This window comes from Mesitornis unicolor, unplaced genomic scaffold, assembly GCF_000695765.1.
Source record: "Mesitornis unicolor isolate BGI_N332 unplaced genomic scaffold, ASM69576v1 scaffold7759, whole genome shotgun sequence".
In the NCBI taxonomy this organism is placed as follows: Eukaryota; Metazoa; Chordata; class Aves; order Mesitornithiformes; family Mesitornithidae; genus Mesitornis; species Mesitornis unicolor.
In genome coordinates, this window is record NW_010205163.1 from 1 (window position 1) to 14,948 (window position 14,948).

The following is a 14,948-nucleotide window of genomic DNA, read 5'->3' on the forward strand; positions in this document are numbered from 1 at the left end:
TATATATATACACACATATATATGCACATACGTACTTTTGTGTTCTATATTTTTTTAAATCATTTAAAGATCTTTTAGTCTATTCTTTCTGGACACACAGAAATAAATGTGAAAGTGAGCAAAGAGAACACAATTATAGCCTTCCAACATGTTTAAATCACATTATGGAAATAAGATGTTTGTCAGCCTGAACATTATTTTCAATTTGTGGAATTTTTAGACATATGTGGCATTAAAAATATTTACAGAGACTTTATAATTCAGAGCCTACATTAGCCTCTGTCTGGTACTGCTCACCAGATAAGCTGGACACTTTTAAAGATGTTTAGAAAAACATATTTCAAAGCCTCAACATGTTTGTTTTACATTTCTTCTAGCACCTCAACTTGTTGCAGTACTTCTTTTTAATCACTTTGGGCACATTATTTCATTTATATTCTGCTTGGTTCCCTCATTTTGATAGCTGCTTTTCTCCAGATCCTTTTAAGAAAAAGAAATAATAACCATTTTTCAGTACAGTTCAGAGTTATTTGGATTCAATTTTAAAACTTGATTTTCTTCTTTTTTTGAACCTTATCCTTTATTTTTCAAGTTTACACTACTCTGACTTCCAAAATAAGTATAAAAAAATACTGTGGAAGGAGGAGTTCGTTTTTGTTCTAGATCACATGAAGTGGCCATCAAGGAGTGGCTCGTACTGCCCTCCAAAGTGCTCAGCCCAGGCAGCCAGCGCAGACTCCTGCCTAACGCAGGCAGACAGTTATTTAATTCCTAACCATTACTGAAGCGGTCCAACACTCATCTGAGAAGAAATTTTAAAGTAGTTTAATAGTAAAAGTAGGGAACATTGTACTCCAAAAGATTCTAAAATACATTGCTTGACAGTGCAAAAATATTTTAAATAGACCCCAAAAGGAATGAATTGTTACCTAACACTAACAGATTATTAACAGAGGGAACATTTTCTGAGGAAAAAGAAAACCTAACAAAGTATATATCTATATAAATTAAAAATGCTACTAATGCAGTAATTCCAAAAGATATTCAGATGTTAGTTTTCATTCTTGCAGCACTTGACTGTCTGAGGATTGGCTTTAACTGAGTGAGAAATTGTTTCCAGCAACCAATATTCTCCTTGCCTGAACTCTGAGTCAGCTCCATTCATGTGTCTTATGACCAGAGAGGGAAGCTTGCCTGAGCTAACCCTGCTCAAACTGTGAGTGTAACACACCTTCAGTTAAAAAATAAACAATAATAAAACCCCAGTGAGGTATTGCTCTTTACAAGCCTCATACCACCGAAAATCTGACCGAGTCTTGAAGTCACAGTCAGCAGAAAATCAGTTTATTTAATGGTTTGAAATTTCACCCGCAGTTTAGCAAGTATAGGGTTTCTCTTCGGACCGACACCAGACAACGCAGAGCTTATACGAGCTTCTATCTATCGCCTATCTTGTGTGAATCACCAGTGCAGCACAGAGAGGCTTGTTTTGGAGCAGCAGCAGTTGAGATGCTAAACTGTGATGTCTCACCTATAAGACAGTGAGAAAAACCATGGGAAACAGAAAAGAAAAATCATGTTTTTTCTACTTGGGATCACTATTTATTCAAAGTGCAAAGAATGTCCAATAGATTCTGTAAAACACATTCACAGTGAATGTCATAGGATGACTTCTCCATCCTCCTCTCCTCACAAGCAAAGAGCAACAGCACTGGCCCAGCCAGTGGCTTTTTCCACTGCTGACTCACAGACTGTGTGTCGGAGTATGGAGCCAGTGAGAGCTGCTCCTCAGCAGGGCTGGAGGTAGCAAATTACCCAGCTTGTGCCTCCAGACAGTTGAAAGGTAAATACCTCTTGTTCGCTGTCAGCTCCCACTAACCTGACTTACAGGAAAGGCCTTGGCTAGTAGGTCCACTCCATTCACCGCAGGAGAAATTTAGGACAGCCTTGATTCTTCAGGGCTAGCTTATCCATCCAGGGCTATGTAAGGCTGATTTCTGCACAGCCCAGTGATACTGCTGCAGATGTGAGCAGGAATCAGGCTCAGTAATACAACAATCCTTGCAACCCATCCAAAAAACTGCTACTGGAAGATTATTTTGTTCTATCTTGGACAAAGACTCTAAAAATCATCCTGGGAAATGCAACTGTATAAATAAGTAATAGATCTATTACACACTACATATTTCATCAATTAAATTGTTGAATTTAAATACATAATTTTGCAAAATATGATTCGTAAACCTAAACATCTGTGCATTCCAGTGATAGAAGTAGCGTGCATCATTTCATGCAGGGAGTGACAAATTCTCCCAATACAAGAGAAGTTCTTTATTATTAATGTAAGGAATACAAGGAGTCCTATCAGAAACTATTGTAATGTATCCCCTGTTGCTAGTATCTATGTTGAGATCAAATTACTTGCTTTTTCCATCAGTACAAGTAATCTGACATAACTGAAACCCTTCTGTACAAGGAGGACTTACAAAATTGATACAGGAGGGCTCCATTCCAACCGGTGAATTTTATTAACCCACACTGCACGTACACATCCAGAATGTGAGTGAAAATCCTTCCAGTGAATTTACAAAGACACATTTCAAAACAATTCAGCAAGCTTTATCAGTTTTCATTTCAATTTGTTTGGATCCCTCCCGTTCAACATTTGGCAGAGCATATCTAATTTACTTCATGGACGATATTTATTACAAAGAGAAAAACTTTATATACAGTATTACTACATGAGGGACTGCAGTGGAAAATTATACAACTGGGCAGTGCTTTGTGATTAACACTCGGATTCAAATTCCAGTGGAGTTGCAGGACTTAAAGAATTGATTAGCTCGCCCTGGCTATGAAAGTACATTGAGATGAATACTAGACAGCTGTTTTCAAGGTTCTTGTACTTTTAAAATGTTTCAAACACAGAAGTCCACACTGAGACTCTGCCACCACTGATGCCATTGTGGAAGTATGGCTGATGTGTGCCTGGCCAGCAGCCTACCCCTGCATCACATACTCTGCTCTGCGTGGAGCAAGGTACTGTCATGACCAAACCACGAGTGTCTGGCTGAGCTCTTTGGTCTACCCACCAGTTTTGTCAGGAGAGCCAGCAGCAATTACAGGGCTGGTCTGGGAGATTTTTGCAGAACTGTCTAATGTAGGTTTTTCAGTATGATTAGAAAGCATTACACCACCACACACAATTTGCAGAGTAGGCTATTGCATGATTTTTAACTAACACAGCTTATATAAAACATACTCTACTAATTACAATATAGCTAGAAAATGCCACCTAGGCCTGATACTGAAAGACCTATGTGGGACTGTTACTCAAGAAAATCTTAAGAATAGTGTTCAGGGCCAAAATGCAATCAAAAACATCTCTACTATGTATTCTTATCAGTGGACTGGGTTTTTTCCTCTTGATTTCTATCTCCTTTGCACATTTCTCTGAATTCAGAGCATAGAGCTGTTATTATGTTGGACATACTAGAAAGAGTTGCTGTACATCTGTGTTTAGTGCTGTATTAAGCATCAAGCTTCATGTTTCATACAAACATAAGGGATATAAAAGGTGAGACTCTCAATTTTTACCTTCATAAATGTTTATATTAAAATTACTAAACACTACCCTGTTTGTCAACCAAAAGAACATCAAAAGAGCTGAGAATAAAATCCTTCACATATTGCAAAGCAGGTACTAAATGACACCAAGCAGAACACGCTCAGAAATGTTGCTTAATGTCCTCACACTCAGTGTGCATGTTTCATTTTACAAAAATAAAAGTAGTCCAGGAAAAAGAGGCCATTATCACAGAAGCTTTTGACTGCGTACAAAACAGAAAACCGCAAGTGGGATGAGCAACACATTTCTGTAAATCTTGGGCACCATCTCCCCCCTTGCATCCTCCTCCAGAACATGTCAGAGACAGAAGCATTGACAGGTGGCCTGCAGTGCTGGAGCAGAGAGTCATATATGCAGCCATGTGCTTTCCACGTAGCAAGCCAACAATCAGCCTGGCTACTATCAGCAAAAGTATTCATTCGGTTGCCCCTCTATTTTTGGTATTGCTTCTGAGTCCACACTGGATCGGGCAGAGAGCAGCCTGTTTGACTCATCAGGGGTATGTCTAGTCAAGTATTCTCCTTCCACACCTTTTGCCTTGGCCCCAGGAGACAGGCTTTCAAAGGTGACGTAGGACTCCTGTATTTCCTTGGGTTTCCGCACAAAGCATTTTTTGCAGCGCCTTTTCAGTGCTCCACAGCAGACCACCAGTGTCAGAGGAACAGCAATGACACAGGCCACGCTGATGACAACCACGTTGATGAGCTTCTGGGTCCCTCCTGCACTGGCAACTTCATCTGTGGAAAATATGATGCACTGCTCTTTCCTGGGGATCAGCCCTTTCACACAGACACACACGATGTATTTGGTCTTTGGCAGCAGCCCATAAATGGTGACTTTAGTCTTCCCTGGCTCCACGTTAATGCGCCGCATGTCTCTCTCACCAAAGATGGCATAGAGGACACTGAACACTGTGGTGTTCTTTGCCAGAGGCGCCTTCCAGGCCAGGGTGATACTCTGGTCCGTGTCTCCTATCACCCTGACAGACCTCACCATTCGCTCCGGCTCCTGCTGACCAGGAGGCGGGCTCACCAGCAGGTTTCTGGGGTTGCTATCTTGTGCCACATCTGGGAAGCGGAGGCCTTCTCCGGTGCCCACTCCAGCCCCCAGGGTAGGCACGGTGGAGGTGGTGATAACGTACCTTGCCACTAGCTTGTCATTGTAGGCAGCCGCCTCCATCCCGCTTGCCTTCCCGTTCCATGAGCCTTTGCCGTTAGAGTTGGGGTCATCTGTGCTTTCTGAGTCTGTGATGATGAGAGATATGAACGCCTCTGTTGCCCCCAGAAAATTCTTTGCTTTACAGATGTACTCTCCAGAGTCAAGATAAGAGACTACAGGCAGGCCCAGAATAGACCAGCTCATCCCATCACTGGAAATCTCTTGGTGAACTGCAGGGAAGGAAAAATGTAAAATAAATAGGCAATAATCAATAGAATTAAGAACATGTTTTGTAAAGTATTAAGATTCAATCAGACAAATGTCTGCTCCGTGCAGTAGAATCATAATGTCTTTTTGCCACCAAGAACATTACAAAATCAAAGTAAATCCAAGAAAAGGACATTAAGACTAAAATTAGGTTATGTTGGGATTTACACTGCTTCAGACTGAACATATTGCGAGGCATTAGATGCTATTTTCTCCAGATTCACATATAGTTTGAAAACAAAACAGGAAATGCTCTTCAATTAGAAAAAAAAATCTTAAAAGCTCTTATGTAGCTACAACACTTAAAAGAATGGAAGGAGTAGGCAGTAACATGATCTATTTGAAAATTAGATACAGTCCTCTGAGTCACAGAAAATACAAACAGTAGAGATTTTCTTCTTAAAACCATCTATGGAGTAGTCTGGATTATATGGAGAAAAACAGCTGAAAAATAATATCCCTTTTAATGCTAAACTATTGCAGGTGTTTGTACTGAGCCAAACACAGGGAAGTCTGATCACTTACCACTGAACAGTGTGTGCAGAGCTTAGTGTTGATTTCCTCACCTGGTTTACCAGGAGGCTAAAACCAGCTTTGTTTGCCTTTTTCTATTTTTGCAGAAAAAAAACAAACCAAAAACAAGGTGGGATCATGCAGAAGGGTAAAGCACCTTCTTCCTTACCTAACCAGCCTCCTTAGGATGAGCACATACTATCTCTGCCCATTCCCACTGAAAGGTAAACCAGGGAGATGTCTGAAAGGCAAAGGTAAGGCAGGATGCAAATTTCTCCCAGGCCCTCATGGGGTCAGGATCCAGCCTTGGCAACCAGGGTACATTCCAATGGCAGTGAAATACAATGGCAGCAGAAGTTACTTTTTCAGTTTCATTATTTACTGAATGGGTATATTAAAAAACATAAAGCTGCTGGTCTTCCTATGGCACTCATACATACAGACTGTGGGCTGCTTCTGACTCCTTTCTCTTCAGAACACCAACATTTCAAACAGTCCTATAGCACTGGCACAGAAGCTGCCATTGCTGAGAAATAATGTATATTTTCAGCCAACATTTTATTGAAAGGTGCTAAAGTCTGATTTAATGGGGCACAAAATACATCATTCTCAGTTGCAGCTCAAAGTAAACTCAACATATGCTTTCAGGAAAGCATTCTCTGTTTTATTTTTTTGTTGTGGCTGTCTTTCAAGTGTAGGAGGGATGTTTGCAGCACAAGGGATAGACATGATCATTATGAAGAGCAGCTCTGCTACATCCTGCACATCATGCACAACAGAGCAATGAGTTGTGTAGATCCCGGAAAATGATACCTATTACAATTGGTCCTACTGCTGTGAAAGAAAAATAATGCTTCTGCTGTTTGTGTGCACTGAGGAGCCCTGTAACCCTTTGGATATCAGATCCATACTCAGCAGTTTATCTGCTGCATTTAGACCCCCTGTGAAAGTCAAGAGCCAGGCCTGGGATACAGCAGCATTCAGGGGAGGTTGGAGAGATGAAGGTTCAGGTCCTGACCTAAAACGTCTAGGGCAAAAAGTTAAGGACAATTGCCTTGAGTGTAGCAAATGTTTCTTCCCTAAATTCTCCACTCATTATAGTCCAAACACTGCAATTTTAGGTCCAACCATTCTTGTGGATGGAAGTGAAAACGTGATCAGTCACAAAAACAGTGGCTGTCTGAAGGCTTCCCCCACAAGAGGGGTGAGCACAGAAGAGGGACCTGGTCAGTGTTTCTCCCACAGAGCATTTTCCCAAGAGACCTTGTCAAACTATCAGAAATAAACCATTTCCTTGAAACATTGCCACTGAAGTATTCTATCCTTCAGCAATTTAGTGGCTTTTTTTTTCTTTTAAATATCAGTAATACTGCATGTTTGCAACCTTTTCTTTCTTTGCCACAGCAGATTCGAGTCCCAGTTGAATTCCATCAGACATCTCTCTGCCAGAGATCTTTACTAACTGGTTAACAGGAGCTCAGCATTACTTTCAAAGACCCATAAAATAATTCAGTGGGAAGCCTTCTCAGTGTCTGAATAACTAAATAAATAGCTTGAAACAGTCTCTTGCTACAGCTGGAAAAATTTCATTTCTTCAGCTTCAACAAATTTGCAGAAAATCCTTTGACTTGTCTCACCACAACTGTTACAAACAAAGCAAAACCAACTTTTTACACATTACAGGATACATTTATGTGATGATACTTACATCGACATTAAGTGATTTTATAGTCTATAGAAAATCACAATGGAATAGTGAGTTACACACAGTATTATTGTGAATTATAGTGAATCTCAGTTTTTCACCACTTTCCTTTTTTGGGTCTTTCATCGGTGGTAAGGATCTGTTGTCATAAAAGCTTCCATGCACTGAGGACACCGGCGCAGGTGTCCCTCACTCATTCCATGTGTGTGAGAAGAGCTTAAACCACACCCACCTGTGCCATTGAGTTGAGCACCGTCAGCCCTTCTCCAGCTGAGCTCGGGAATGGGCACCCCGGTTGTCCCACATCGCAGTAGCACAGTGCTGCCCAGGATGGTCTTTACTTTGGCTACAGACGTATGTACGACGGGGCTTTGACACTTCCTTAGCTCAACTTGGCTGAAGAAGACTCCTGCAAGGCTCCGGGGGGTGAAGCATTTCAGCCTGGGCTCAATGAATGCTATGTTAGGCGACTGGAAATTTAGGAAATGGACCATTTCATACAGACTGCAGTCGCACACCCAAGGATTGTCTTGCAAACCTGTCAAAATAAATCAGAGCACTAAGTCACTCCAACAGCACCTTTGGTTTCTACCACATTAGTTTCTATGTCTCAGCAGGACAAACCGTGACAGGCTCCTCATCTGCTCAGCAAGGACTGCCTGTGCCTATGCAGGGATACGCAGGCTGGAGCAGGGGGGTGGTCCAACAGCCCCCGCTGGTGCTGGCTAAGCTTCGTGGATCCCCTAGCTGCCAGTTAGTAGAAGGGATTATGGCTTGCTAAAGTATCTTACAATCTAGAGCTGAAATCATATTCTTAAAGTTCGAAGCAGGATTATTCATATAATGAAAACGTTGCTTTATGCAAGTAAAGAAGCAAAACAAGAAGTTATTTATGAACACATTTGGTTCCAGGATGAAAAGAATAAGTAGCCATGGGGGACAGTTGGTTTGCTTTGGGGTGTGGATTTTTTTGGTATGAAGAGACTGTGGAGTCTCTTTCTTAAACAGGCTGGAAAATTCTTCTCACTGGAGCTTAATTATTAAAATATTAGCCAGATTGCCATGCCAACTGTCAGTTCTGCAATACATGTAGGTGATCTTATTTAACTGTAAGGGTTCTCTTCCTGTTCTTTCAAGTTATTTTCACTATTTTAGTAATCGGTGGGGTTTTCACCAAAATTCCATTTCACACTTGATAAGATGAAAGAACTGTTTTGAGGATTAAACTGAGGAATATACATGTTATGGTATATAAAAGAATGTAGACAGATAATAACTATATTAAGAATACACACATAACAAGGGCTATACTGAAGAATACAGTCCTGTTTCAGAGTCCCAGAATGTTTCTTTTTTTTTCTTCTATCCCAGCGTACACCTATTGAACTCAAGTTCTAAAAAAATGAGACATTGTTAAAAATAGGCCTGTGAAAATGGTAATGAAAAAGCAAAATAGGAGCTAGAACAATGCAAGTCCATGAACAGAACTTTCTGCATTCTGACTAAATCTGTGTCATCTAACTCACAAATATTCACACTCATCTGTCCTATGGACAGTTTATTGTCTCTCACGAGTTTAGGTAGCACAATTGGCACTATGGATATTTATACCACCTAACTCCAGGCACACATTTGAAGCATAAACCAGAAGCACAGCGTCCCAGACTTCCAGCCTGCCATGGGAGTGAGCTCTGCTCCCTCCAAGGGGGCTTGACCTCCTCTTTTCCACAGGTCAAGGACATGACTTGGGCCTGGCAACTACCTGAAAGTAAAGAGTACTCATACTGCCTTGATTCCTGGCAGGAGGAAATGGCAGCTGCCCACCGTATGGTGCCCACTCTTGCTGGCTGCTCGCACACTGCAGCAGTGGTCACGTAAGCAGTGGCTTTCCAGCAAGAACCAAGTTCTGACACAAACACAGAGGGTGCACCACAAGGCTCCATGAGCATCAAGGGGCTGCCTGAATTTGCTAGAGTCAAGAGAAACACAGGGTCAATCAAAAGCCCCTGAGGTCCCAGATAAACTATTTTGAAGATTCTGCTGAAAAAATCTTTTCTGAGACCACTGCACACCATCTTCTCTGGGCTTGGAAGGGGACCTGAAAGTGGTGGGCCTTAGTGAGTCAGCACTTCTTATAAATTAATATATTAAAGTTAAGGGGACTAAATAAAAAATGACAATTCAGCTTGGCTTTGTTGTTTTATGGCATTTTTGCTAGCAGCTTACTTCTGACATCGTACACTAGGTAGCAATCCATTCCAGATTCCCTGGCAGGTGCCCCAGCCCCAGTTGATGCCACAGCACCCTCAAAGCCCCAGTGAGCCCTTTGCTGCCCTGCATGACACAGTCCTGTGGGTTCACGTAGGCAATCCTCATGTGCAAAAGCTTGCAGCCTTGGCACAGACTATCAGCCAGAAAGCTACCACTGGAAGTGCTTCTTCTTGAAGTAGTTTACAAGGAAGAGCTCTTAAGAAGAGTCACAATGATGCACTGTGACAAAGGAGGGGACTGGGCTGACTTTATTACTCAGGGATTTTTTTTATGCCTCCATGAGAAAGAGTCATGAGCAGAGTGAAACGGAAATATGCAGCTGTGTTCTCCCGTTGTGCTCCTACAAGGGAATTGCTAATCATATACCTGGTCCCTATAGGTGTCAGCAGGATAGGACCTAGGAGCTGGAGTGCCTATACATTACCCTATTAATCTTAGCAGCATACTCATTTGCCTACATGAATTTTTTAGGATTCTGGCACAAGCAACCTGTACACAGCTGGCTCCATAAACACTCAGGTTGGCCACAAGCATCAAGGCATGATCTGTTCTTCTCAACAAAATATTCTCCTAATCTACATGGAATGGAATAACTTTTTTACATGTAACTTGAATCTAAAAAATGAATTTAAAAAGTGTGATCTAGGCAGTGCCTTGTCATGCCACAAATGAAATGGGCAATCCCAAACAGCCAGCTTTGGCTTGAAGAACTTGATACTGCATCTGGCAAAACAAGATGACAAAACACCTGCTCCTCTCCTGATGCTAATGAAACCTTAAACAACATCCACTTAGGACACTAAAAGCTTTGTAAGTGGCAATTTGACTCTTTTTAAAAAGACTTGTGCCTCTTTCCAGTGAATTCTGGTTTTAAAAACTTTACCCCCCTAAATTTATCCAGAGAACAAAGAGCAGTGGGTACTTTGCAGAGTGACAGAAAACTTGCAATATCTATGATGATCTCTGATCACTTGCAGTATCAGCAAGTGCCTGAACTGACATCCGTGGCTGCAGAGGCAGCACACGCAGATGCACACACCCCGCAGATCAAACTCAGTTAGTGGAGCTGGGTCAGTTCATAGCAAATGAAGACAGCAGATGGCAACAACTCTGAACCATCATCAACCTGCCGTGGATTTGAACCAGTGCATGATGGCTAAAAGGCTGAGTAGTAATCCCCTGAACTAGTAAATGTGCTCGAAACCTCATGTGGGGATACTGCAACTGAGAGGATTGAAGACAGTCATCTGTAATATGCCTTCTGACACAAAAATGGACAATTGCCCCAAAGCAATGCTTCTGTGGAGCCTGGACTGTCACCAGAAAAGTGGATTCTTGTAACTTTATATATAGCACTATCCTGGTGGCTTTGGGGAGACTAGGGTCTAATTCTGTGTGAACAGATAAACAAGGCTCTGGAAAGAGACAAACTGGCAGTGCTGACCCAGATTTTATGCTCTGTGATGGTTTCATTCCTCTTTAATTTGGACTTAATAAATCTTTTATAAATCATCTTTTTCTTTAATGCTGCTTAAAAGGGATTGATTCTATAGTAAATATTATTGGGAGAGAGTACAGTCATGGTGTGGAGCTCTAATCATTTGTATTACTCTCAAAAATGGCAGTGTCAATAAATAAAAAGGGCTTGAGCAAGAGTCACCAGTTTTGTGTTACAAAGATGTAAGAGATGAAGCTTATGGTATAATAAGCTGGGTGTGGGAAGTCTGATATAAGTTTGTTAATATGTAAATGAATTTGCACAGTTTATACGGGGTATTAAATTGTACATAGCAGTGCACTTGCTGTGGTAACCACAGTGGGTGAAAATGCACTAAGATGCAGCGCTCTTGACATTTGTGCACCCTGCAAAATGATAGGCATTTCTCTTACCTAGGATGATCTTGGAGTTATCATTGGGGAAGTAAGGAACAGCCTGGAGGTTGGCCCAGGTGGCAATAAGAGCCTGAGGCAGAGTCATCAGCTTATTGCTAGACAGGTCCAGGTATGTGATATTCTTGACATAACGAGCAGCGTCTGGAGGGACTGAGGTAAGTTCGTTGTTGTGTAAATCCAGAAGCCTGAGCTGTGGCATGTCAGCCAAGGTTTCCCAGGGAAATGATATTAAGTTGTTCCCATCCAGTCTCAGCTCCTGCAAGCGACGAAGGCCCTTGAAGGTGATCCCGCTGAGGCTGGCCAGGGAGTTATAGGGCATCCAGAGGTACTCCAGGTTGTGGAGCACATGGAAAGCCTCTCCTGGCACCCTGCGGATGGCGGTCTTTTCTATCCGAAGCTTGGATGTATCTACAGGGATGTTCACGGGAGTGAGGGTCATCTCAGGGTCATTACACAGCACTGTCCTGGTGGGGAAACACAAACACAGATGTGATTTTCTTGTATTTTGGAAAGGTGTTGAAATTTTATTTTAATGTGAGATTTTGCTGTGCCTTTCTTTTTCCACAAGATTTCTTCTTGTCATTTCTTACTTGCTGCTGATCTCTACATCACCACTGGAAGTACATCAACTTGCAGCAATTCATATGTACCTTTTGACTACAGAGATTGGAGTGGTATGAGTCTGAATCTGGTCCATATTGTGTTCCTGTTCGTTTTTTTTTTAATTTCCATTTTTTTAGAGTGCTTATGATAGACAGCAGCGACAACATTCATGCAGAACAGAGGATTCTAGTGCATGTTAAAACAAAAGGAGTCATAAATTGAACAATAAAAGTCATAGGAAAAGAAGCCTTACTGACATCACGGATGGCAGGAAGTAACATAGATTAAATACAGCACAGGATTTTTGGTTTGTGAAACAAGGATAAGAACTAACAAATCACTGGAAATACACTACAGCAAGCTCCGAGCTCCTATAACATAGTCTGGAAGGTGTGTACAGGTGGTGACAGTCACTCCACTGCAGGCATGTACGGTTATGAGAGTAAAAGTGCAGAATGTTAACTCTTAGGGAAATGCTATGCTAAAAGCAAGGCAGATTTATGAGTCTTAAACGCTCCTTCCATTTCTAACCTGTAAAGGTCAGATCATGCAAACCCTATGCTGCCTTTGTACAAAAAATTGTGACTTTGACTTTGCCAAAATGTGGGATTATAGACAGCCATGTTGAAAGAAGGGAGACAAAATAGGTCTCTCAGACTGTGCTTTAATTTGCCTATCAGCAAGGAGAGAAAGGCAACTTTTTAACAAAATACATCACCACCTTGCAAAAGGTAACAGGTTAGATAGGCATGTCCCGCTCCACAAGCTAAACAAGATACCACAAGAAATGTAAAGTGATCAGTTGAGTAACATTTTCTTATCACACTGCCTGGGTAATAAACAGAATATTACCAAGTTACCAAAGCCAGATTGGCAGACCCAGATTGGTTCTGGCTGAAAGTAATTATTCCTCTGCTATCGACAAAAAATAAATAACATTGCTGAAGTGCTCATGCAAGTATCCCGTAATTAGATGTTATTTGAGCCTACAGTTAAATTGTTAATTCATAATCAAAGCATAGTACTTTACTCTCATCCAGCATTTCTATTGTGGCATTAAATCCTGACCACCCTCAGATGCAAATTGAGATTTTGAGGAAGAGAAAAACCTATCAGATGAGAAAAATACAGAAATGCTCTTTCAATGTAACTTTCTTTGTTGTGTGTGTGTAGGCATGACACAAAATGTTCGATAACAGAGACACTATGGCAGTAAAACAGTGTGCTTCTCATAGTGTCCCTACACTATGTCAGTGAGCACTAAACATTTAATCTGTAGGATAATCTCCTTCTACTAGTGAGAAATATGAATCCTAATGCAGAAAAAAGGTGACATTATGCACCTTAAGGAACTAATGAATATTTGTTTTATCATGCATCTTACCAAAACACACTACAGCTTTTTTCAGTCACTGAGAGAAAATTCCCCTGGGATCTGTGACATTTATGGAGCAATAATTTGCTCTCCCACTATTGCACTCCCTTTTAACAACGGCAGACTACTTGTATCTCTACCACGCTTCTTACCGGAAAAGTTTCTGGTATTAAATCCATAGCACCATAGAAGAGATAAGGAGATAGATCTATTTCATGGGCATCCAAAATACAGGGGACAGCCATTAATTTCAGTACTGTGGTCTTGTCTAGAAAAAAAATTCTAGATTTTGCAAATACTGCATCTCTGTCACAAAACCTCCTCTACCATGAACCACACCATATAAAAATGTAGCCTGTATTTCATTAAGGCACATCATTACTTTGTGATTACCCTTCAGAAAGATTTTTTTTTTACAGTCCTCCAGAGGAGTGTCTGTACAATGGCATTGCATTCAAAAATGGAGCTCCTTCTGTCTTGTCTTCTTTTTTAACTGAAAATTTCTAGTCTGAGAATTTGGGGGGGGGTGCGCGGTATGTATTTATTTATTTATTTTCATTCATTCACATCCAGAGTTTATCACTTTGCCTAAAATCTCCAACGGAAGGATTTTCTAAGCAAACGGAATTGCAGTTTTTGATACCACAGCACAGACCAAACCTAGTTACACTTGAGAGACAAAGCAGCAGAGCAGAATAAAGTATTTTAAAACTAGCATTTTCAGCATCGAGGTAAAAATAATAAAATGTTTAAATTTTATTCCCGTTTTGTCATTGCACCAGCAGTAATTATGTCACTTCTGTTCTTACAGAGGAGATGCCTAAACGCTTTCTCTGAAATCAGCTTACCGTGTTTTCAGAAGCTAATCCTCTGCAAATAAAGCTAGAGTGCAAAGCGACTGGAAAAATAATGGACACGAAGTCTGGACACAGTATTTTCTCCTCTGAGCATCCTTACAGAAGAAAAGAATTAAACCCCCAACACCCAGAGGAACAGCAGCAACCCCCCTTGGGAGAACATTGGCATACCTGCTTTTTGTCCCCTCGCTGAGGCTGTGGAAGGCGCAGCTGCACTGCGATGGGCACGAGCCGCCTGCCCGTGGAAGCTCTCCGAACATTAGGCAGCAGAGCAAACTCACCACGATCCGCATGGCTACCTGTGCATGGGAAGGACACCTGGGCACTAGACAACGTGGAGGGTTTCGCCTATTGTTTTATCCATTGACCGGTCACATCTTGTTAACTCCCTTTCGTTTTCAGCCACGCTGTGATCTTCCAGCCCTCACTGAGTCCATCAGATAAAAAAGGATAGGCAGGGATTAAGGATGGGGACTTGAGTTATTTTCATGAAGGTGCTTATTGCTTCCTGGAACCGTACTGACAGCGTTTCTTTCCCCAGGGAGCCCCATCAAAACACCCTCCTCGGGCAATCTGTGGCTCTTGTGAAGAAAAAAGCAAACATACTTTTTGGGGACCTGCATCACAGCCAAGATAACTGTTATCTGACAAGAAATTAGCAATAATTTACTTCCTCAC

The 14,948-nt window shown here is 41.5% G+C and overlaps 1 protein-coding gene across 1 annotated transcript; it reads right to left on the reverse strand.

Annotated features, from left to right (window-relative positions):
* Nucleotides 1-4,030: 4,030 nt before the first annotated feature.
* LRIT1 (leucine-rich repeat, immunoglobulin-like and transmembrane domains 1) lies at nucleotides 4,031-14,616 on the reverse strand. The gene is made up of 4 exons (XM_010191295.1): nucleotides 14,442-14,616; nucleotides 11,433-11,899; nucleotides 7,504-7,809; nucleotides 4,031-5,016 (listed from the first exon to the last, which is right to left on the reverse strand). Exons 1-4 carry the CDS (start codon nucleotides 14,561-14,563, stop codon nucleotides 4,031-4,033), a joined length of 1,881 nt encoding a protein of 626 aa, XP_010189597.1. The 5' UTR covers nucleotides 14,564-14,616.
* Between the last annotated feature and the right edge of the window lie 332 nt (nucleotides 14,617-14,948).